Source organism: Nicotiana attenuata, unplaced genomic scaffold, assembly GCF_001879085.1.
Source record: "Nicotiana attenuata strain UT unplaced genomic scaffold, NIATTr2, whole genome shotgun sequence".
Lineage (NCBI taxonomy): Eukaryota > Viridiplantae > Streptophyta > Magnoliopsida > Solanales > Solanaceae > Nicotiana > Nicotiana attenuata.
In genome coordinates this window covers 89,519-98,286 of record NW_017673837.1, presented here as the reverse complement: position 1 = coordinate 98,286, position 8,768 = coordinate 89,519, and the positions used below count along the sequence as shown (strand labels likewise).

General features: G+C 39.8%; 1 protein-coding gene across 1 annotated transcript in view; it reads right to left on the bottom strand.

Moving 5' to 3' along the window:
* Positions 1 to 1,002: 1,002 nt before the first annotated feature.
* Positions 1,003 to 8,768, bottom strand: part of LOC109217416 — a 12,080-nt gene continuing 4,314 nt past the window's right edge. The window contains exons 8-14 of the mRNA XM_019381655.1: positions 8,459 to 8,530; positions 8,266 to 8,352; positions 7,941 to 8,012; positions 7,755 to 7,844; positions 2,296 to 2,403; positions 2,146 to 2,214; positions 1,003 to 1,470 (exon numbers count right to left, since the gene is read on the bottom strand). Of these exons, the coding sequence (XP_019237200.1) occupies positions 1,396 to 1,470; positions 2,146 to 2,214; positions 2,296 to 2,403; positions 7,755 to 7,844; positions 7,941 to 8,012; positions 8,266 to 8,352; positions 8,459 to 8,530 (573 nt within the window). The 3' untranslated portion in view covers positions 1,003 to 1,395. The remainder of the gene's footprint in view (positions 1,471 to 2,145; positions 2,215 to 2,295; positions 2,404 to 7,754; positions 7,845 to 7,940; positions 8,013 to 8,265; positions 8,353 to 8,458; positions 8,531 to 8,768) is intronic.

The following is an 8,768-nucleotide window of genomic DNA, read 5'->3' as shown; positions in this document are numbered from 1 at the left end:
CAGATTTCAGTTACAAAAATATGTTTTATAGTGCATAGTACAGCTAGTCAAAAGAACCAAAAATAAGAATATGTTAACAATTGGAAACTACCAGCTATGTCCATTTATAAGTAGTTCTTTATAAAAATTGACCAATTCATAAAATATTACTAATATTAGCCAGTTAGCTATCTGTAGCAAAAAAAGATGAAATTTTTGCTTTCTTTTGAGTGGGTGTTATTAGAATAGATTAAGTATATCTTAAGGAGCTTGAATCTCAGTTTTGGGATGATTTGGTGAAGTTTTGAGGTGGTTTGAGTTGAAAATTCGAAGTAAAAACTGAACATGAAAAAAGGGATATGTGTATCGCACTGTGTATCATATGTGTATCACATATGTATCATATTTGTATCAATTATGTATCACATGTATACCTCTATGTGAGATACATGCGTGATACATGTTTGATGCATGTATCGCAGAAGAATTTTTTAAACTCGATTTAATTACGAATTTTGATACAAAACCAGTCCAAATTACCTCCAATCTTCCTCAAATTTTGTATATTGACTTATCTATATGTTTTCAATGAATTTCAACTATACCCACTGAAAACGTTCCTTTTTTGCTTAGATTTTTGGAATATCGTATTTTTTTTGTGATTCACCACCTTATTTGCTACCTCATCCATGAAATTTCTTTTCCGTCTTGCATCTAATGTTGCTAATCACGCTTAAAAATATAGAAGGAGATTTTTGCATGTGATTCTTTAGAGAAAGAACCTTATTTATTTGGTTTTTCAATTTTTATATATGCTTGGCTAGTTTTGGTTAGTCTATAACTAATGGCTAGAGATTGGTAAATTGAGACTTATTTGTACTTTTGTGTAAATTTCACTTTACAATTGCATCATTGAAAGCCAACATAAATATAGTCATAACATGATAAATCCTCTAAACATTGAATTCTTTCTGACCTGCACATTAAGCATGGACCTGACATAGTAGAAATGGATACATAAAATTCATATAACCGACTTCAACTTATTTGGAACTGAAGTGTAATTAATTAAATCGCATCCGTTTAAACATAAAGTATGCCATAGACCTTACATAAGCTCCTAACTCATCAGAAAAAGGAAAAATATATATATTAACAAACAAGATAGAAGAAAAATAACCAAAATTATATTGAATCAACCCTCAACTTAGCTCACCAGATATGAAGGACTAAACAATAAACCGATATCATTTGTGTTCGAAATAGGATACCGCCTAGGTAGTTTCTTTTCTCCGCTTCTGCTGTTATATCTTCGGCTTTTTTTATGGTAGCTGTTTGTTTGGCTTCATCGCCTTACCGTTCGCCGCCTCCACAGAAAGATTGGTCACTGTATTAATATTATTATTTTTTGATTGGTTATTCAACTTTGTTTGTACAAGATTGAATTGCAGATTTCATCTCCTCTTTACCCAATAGTGTTTCTACTATCACCTGCACAAAACAATGCACATATATCACCATTGAGTACTACCATAAAAAGAGTTACCTATGCACATATTTTCGAATAAATGATAGCAATAAAGTTACAAGTCGGAAAACAAGATGATAAGGTCCAAGAAATTGTAAGATTAAGACTTGTGAAGCATTTCACCAGTTCCAACAACAATAAACAACCAAGTGAAATCCCGCAAGTGGGGTCTGGGGAAAGTAATGTGTACGCGGAACTTACCCCTACCCTGGGGAGGTAGAGAGGTTGTTTCCGAAAGACCATCGATTCGAGAGGAAGAATAGAGACAAGCAAATATTGACAACAAAGGCTAGAAAAATGATACCAACAATGTATGAACCGGAAAATAAATGAAAAAAAGCAATAGCGATAGCGATAGCAACAAGCAGCAACAACGACAAGGTACTAGAAAACCGAAGCGGAACATAGTACGAAAACAGCCATAATACTAGCAATCTAAGAACGACATTTCACCCATTCCGAACATTAAAAAAGGAAGTCCAAGCAATACTTGATTGATATGAACAGGAGAATTAAACATCTTGATCATGATATAGCTTTCAAAACTGCAATTCTACCTTTCTTTTGCGGGGAAGAAAATAGTTTAATAAACAACTTTATGAAGTAAGTTGGGGAAAATTGAGTAGGAGAAAGTTCACCTCTTGTACCCTATTTTCCGACCGAGCAAGTAACTTGTATTGATTTTCAAACATGGATGCCATATATACCTGATAGCACATCGACGATTAGAAGCGAAAACAATAAAGAATGGTTTAGTTCTATTGCGTATGCCTTATGTAAGGTGCTACCTGAAATGTTGGAGCCAAACCAGGGCTCAAGAAGTACCGTCCTTTTGACACAGAGGAAATACCCTCAAACTTTTTTAGTTCTTTGATAAGTGATTCCACGTCGAGCCACTGTCCAACATTGCATTAAAATTCTACTATCAGCCAGAGAGAAAAGCAAACATATAGTGCAATTTACAATCACATTTAGTAATGATTTCTTCTTTTTTCTGAAGAGTATCATCTATGTGAGAAAGCACGGGAGAAAATATATTATTGATGTATATACATATGTTACAATGAGCCCTATATATATACACACATAACATGTCCTACTCCTAATATATATTGGATTAGGGTTATTTATTTACTCCTATTTACATGACTATTCTAACACTCCCCCTCAAGCTGGTGCATATAAATCATATGTACCAAGCTTGTTACATATGTAGTTAATACGAGGACCAGTGAGGGACTTGGTGAAAATATCTGCAAGCTGATCATTCGACTTCACAAACTTTGTAGCAATATCTCCCGAGAGTATCTTTTCTCTAACAAAGTGACAGTCAATCTCAATGTGTTTAGTTTTCTCATGGAACACTGGATTTGACGCAATATGAAGAGCAGCTTGATTATCACACACAAGTCCCATCTGACTAATCTCACCAAATTTCAACTCCTTGAGCAACTGTTTGATCCAAATTAGCTCACATGTCGCCATAGCCATTGCTCGATATTCTGCTTCTGCACTAGACCGAGCAACCACATTCTGTTTCTTGCTCTTCCAGGACACCAAATTTCCTCCTACCAAGACACAATATCCAGACGTAGAACGTCTATCAGAAGGTGATCCTGCCCAATCAGCATCTGAGTATCCAACGATCTGCTCATGGCCTCGACCCTCAAACAATAAACCTTTGCCTGGAGCTGATTTTATATACCGAAGAATGCGAACAACTGCATCCCAATGACTATCACACGGAGAATCCATAAACTGACTCACAACACTCACAGAAAAGGAAATGTCAGGTCTTGTCACTGTAAGGTAATTTAATTTACCAACCAACCGTCTATATCTTGCAGGATCGCTAAGAGGCTCCCCCTGTCCTGGCATAAGTTTAGAATTCGGATCCATCGGAGTGTCAACCGGTCTACAACCTGTCATTCCTGTCTCTTCAAGAATATCTAAGGCATACTTTCGTTGTGAGATCACAACACCTGAGCTAGACTGAGCGACCTCAATACCCAGAAAATACTTTAGTTTGCCCAGATCCTTAGTCTGAAAGTGTTGCAAGAGATGTTGCTTCAATTTAGTAATACCATCCTGGTCATTGCCGGTAATAACAATGTCGTCAACATAGACCACCAGATAAATACAGAGACTCGAGGCAGAATGCCGATAGAATACAGAGTGATCAGCTTCACTCTGAATCATGCCAAATTCTCGAATAACTGTGCTGAACTTACCAAACCAGGCTCGAGGAGACTGCTTTAGACCATAAAGTGACCGACGCAAGCGACATACAAGGCCACGAGACTCCCCCTGAGCAACAAACCCAGGTGGTTGCTCCATATAAACTTCATCCTCAAGGTCACCGTGTAAAAAAGCATTCTTAATGTCCAGCTGATAGAGGGGCCAATGGCGAACAGCAGCCATGGATAGAAAAAGGCGGACTGATGCTATCTTAGCCACAGGAGAGAAGGTATCACTGTAATCGAGCCCAAATATCTGAGTATATCCTTTGGCAACAAGACGAGCCTTAAGACGATCAACCTTACCATCCGGACCAACCTTGACTGCATACACCCAACGACAACCAACAGTAGATTTACCTGAAGGAAGAGGGACGAGCTCCCAAGTACCACTCGTATGTAAAGCAGACATCTCGTCAATCATAGCCTGTCGCCATCCTGGATGAGACAATGCTTCACCTGTAGACTTAGGGATGGAAACAGAGGACAAAGAAGATAGAAAAGCATAATAGGGTGATGACAAACGATGATAACTCAAACCGACATAATGGGGATTAGGATTAAGGGTGGCCCGTATACCTTTCCGAAGTGCAATCGGTTGATTAAGAGGAGACAAGTCCGCAGTATTAGCAGGGTCAGGTGCAGGACGTGAATCAGCTGGACCTGATGCTGGGCGCGGACGACGATGATATGTCAAAAGTGGTGTTCCTGTGGCAGGGAGTCTAGGAGGAGCCACACTAGACTCCTCAACGGCTGGAATGGATAAGACTTCTATAGCGGAAGGTGAAGGAGGAGCTATAGGAGACTCGGGTAAGACTTCTGTGGCGGAAGGTGAAGGAGGAGCTATAGTAGACTCCTTAAAGGTCGGTATAGGTAAGACCTCAGATATATCAAGGGGGTCAGAAAGGTCAGAAGAGGTAAAGAAAGGTTTAGACTCAAAAAATGTGACGTCAGAGGACATAAAGTACCTACGAAGATCAAGTGAGTAACAACGATAGCCCTTCTGAACACGAGAATAACCAAGGAAGACACACTTGAGAGCACGAGGAGCTAACTTATCTTTCCCAGGGGCTAGGTTATGAACGAAACAAGTGCTCCCAAAAACACGAGGGGGAACAGAGTATACGGGTGATTGGGGACACAATACTGCATACGGTATCTGATTCTGGATGGGAGAGGAAGGCATCCGATTAACTAAATAACAAGCTGTGAGAACTGCATCGCCCCAAAAACGCAGCGGAACATGAGATTCAATGAGAAGTGTGCGAGCAGTCTCAATGATGTGCCTATTCTTTCTCTCTGCAACCCCATTTTGCTGAGGGGTATAAGGACAAGAGGTCTGATGAATAATTCCTTGAGAAGTCATAAACTGCTGAAATTGAGAGGATAAATATTCTAAGGCATTATCACTGCGAAAAGTGCGAATGGAAACACCAAATTGATTTTTAATTTCAGCACAAAAATTCTGGAATATAGAAAACAACTCAGAACGATCTTTCATTAAGAAAATCCAAGTACATCTTGAATGATCATCAATAAAACTAACAAAATAACGAAATCCCAAGGTTGAACTGACTCTACTAGGACCCCATATATCAGAGTGAACTAAAGAAAAAATAGACTCTACGTGACTCTCAATACTACGAGGATAGGAGGCTCGGGTATGTTTCCCGAGCTGACATGACTCACACTCTAATGTGGATAAACTAGACAAACCAGGCACCATCTTCTGAAGCTTGGATAAGCTTGGATGTCCTAAACGTTTGTGAATTAGGTCCGGAGGATCTGTAACTAGACATGCCTTGGAGGATTTTAGGGAGTTAAGGTAGTAAAGCCCTTCTGATTCAAGTCCTGTTCCAATCGTCTGCCCTGTACTGCGGTCCTGCATAATAAAAGAATCATCAATAAAATATATACCACAATGGAGGGCACGAGTCAAACGACTAACAGATGCAAGATTAAAAGGACAGCCAGGGACATAGAGAACGGAATCTAGAGTGACAGAGGGTAGGGGATTCGCTTGTCCAACTCCTTTTGCTTTGGTTTGAGACCCATTGGCTAAAGTAACAGTGGGAAGAGACTGTGAATACGCAATATTTGACAAAAGTGATTTATTACCAGAGATATGATCAGAAGCGGCTGAGTCCACAACCCATTGTCCAGGAGGACTAGACTGGGAAACACAAGCAAAAGAATTACCAGCAACAGAAGTATTAGTCTGAGCAACAGAAGCTACTTGTGGAGATGTCTGCTTACTTGCTCGATACTGAAGGAACTCATTATACTCCCCTTCAGATAAAGAAAATCCCTGGTTACCTGTAGTCTCAGTCTGAGCAACATAAGCATTTTTGGTTGGGCGGCCATGTAAAGAATAGCATACATCACGAGTGTGTCCAAGTTTATGACAATAGGAGCACTTGGGTCTAGATCTTCCAAAACGACCTCCTCCTCGTCTATTTTCCATAGTATGAGATGCCCGATTGTCCACTGATTGGGATACGAGGACAGATGAGTCAAGTGTCTGTGATGAGCTCACTGGGTGACTAGGTGCTGCAGCAAGGCGAAGTAATCGAGAGAATAATTCATCAACTGAGGGGACGGTTGGACTAGCCAAAATCTGGTCACGTACTGAATCAAGGTCATTAGGGAGTCCAGCGAGTGTAAGAACTAGAAACATCTTCTGTCGTTGCTCTTGTTGTTTTTCAATACTAGCAGAAACTGGCATCAACGTCTCAAATTCTTCCATGACTGCCTGAACTTGTCCCAAGTAAGTAGACATATCTAATTCCTGTTTCTTCAAGCTTGTCATTCGCGATATTACATCATAGAAACGAGATATGTCATTAGTGTATAGATTACGAGCCTTTTCCCAAACTAAATAACATGTCTGGAATGGACGGAACAAGGGCATCAACTTGGAATCAATAGATCGCCACAGGATACTACATAACTGAGCATCGACCTTCTCCCACTGTGTTTTGGCCTTTTCATCACCTTCGCTAGCCTTTTTTGTTAAATGATCTTGAACTCCTTGACCTTTACACCACAACTCGACAGATGAAGCCCAATCTAAGTAGTTTGAACCTCCCATTAAAGGTTCTGAGGTAATCATAACACCGGAACTGCCAGAACTCGGGTTTCTAGACCCGAAAGCATCGACTCCCAAAGACATGGTTTGATTATCACTAAATAACAAAAAAGAATCAACTGAAAATTCTCTGAGACAGATGAAGAAAACACTGTGTTTGCCGGAAAAGTACTGTAGCTGCCGGAAAAATCAGTGTAGTCGCCGGAAAAACTCAAAGTGGTCGGAATTAAAAAATAAAAATATGGACAGGCTCGGAATTGCAGGGCGATCCAACTGTCCTGAAGAAGCGAAGCCGAAAAATGGCCGGAAGAGGCCTCACGCGCCGGCGCGTGGGACAGACGCGCCGCCGGCGGCAGAGTTCCGACAGGCGCGTGACGGCGCGTGGCTGGCTATTTTCCGGTGAGTTTTTTCTGGGGTTTGGTCGGATCTCTCTTGGGAACCTTGTGGTGGTGTTGGATTTTGCACAACACTGTTAATTAGTGACTTTGACGCAATAAGTCACTTAGGTCACCGGAAAATTGCACGGTGACTGAGTTCTTTCTTCCCGGATATCGCTGGAATGATGCACAACGATAAATTTCACACCGTAGCTCTGATACCATGTGAGAAAGCACGGGAGAAAATATATTATTGATGTATATACATATGTTACAATGAGCCCTATATATATACACACATAACATGTCCTACTCCTAATATATATTGGATTAGGGTTATTTATTTACTCCTATTTACATGACTATTCTAACAATCTATACTATGTTGAGTTATGTATGCAATTTATTGCTCGAGATGACAACTTGTATCCCTTTAACTGAACACGAGGACAACCATGACGTATTGATCTAAGGTGTCTTCAGTAAATTGAATCAAGTTGCAAAAAGAATAAAACCGCTCAAATAGTAAGGCTAAGAACATAAACCTCAGTATCTTGCTCTGCTGCTTGGAGTTTTCCATTCAAATTATCATGATCACCAACTACAGCCTCCAACGCCTCCATCATCGGATCTGGCTGCAAAAAGTGCATTTAAACGCATCGGTAAATATCAATGTTAACTGACAATATCAGGAAAACTCCCTAATAATATCAGGAAATATGATAGATTACCGTTATTTCCTTCAACGACAAAAAGATGCGCTCAAGTGAAAAGTCTAACTGGTGAACTTTTGCCTCCACAATCTAAAATCCACAATAAAAGTAAGGTATTTCTAAAACTATTAGCTCTTAAATTATCATAGAACATATTATGCGCTTAACCTGCAATACACTCACATGCACAACATAATTCACGAACTAAGCAGCATCACTCTTTCACAACTCAAAACACTATACTTATCTATATTCATCATATAAATTTCTTTGTTCATTTCACCTTTACAACAAAAGGTATGAATTACAAATTTGTAACGAAGATTCTTCGAGAAACAACTACCTGACCAATTTTAAAGTACGACGCAGGGTCTAAAGTGGCGTCCCATGAGACTTCTGTCTGGTGAATTAGAGCAGGTACTCCTTCAACCTATATCAAAAAATTGCAAATTTAAGATGTAATCAATAGCTAACTGGAGTGACTGCCAAGTGTCATATGTCGTTCGTAAGAAGCTCATGCTACGTCACTGATATACCTCAACAAATATCCCGAAGTAGGTAATTTTTTGTATGCAACATTTTACCACGTCCCCCACTTGAAGTTTAGCCTGCAATGCAAATAACACGAGCTCGGTGACTTCATTATGGGCACGAGATCCAGAATTACTAATACTGAGATACTAGCATACAGTTACTCTCCAAAATACACAGGTAATATAGCATACATTCCCGCTTATTTCCAAACCCAAACAACTACAATTATTGAGGATCACCCACTTTTCTTCCTCTCTTTTTGGGAGAAGGCGGCAAGTAGTTTTTTTTTTTTCTGGGGGGGGGGGGGGGGTG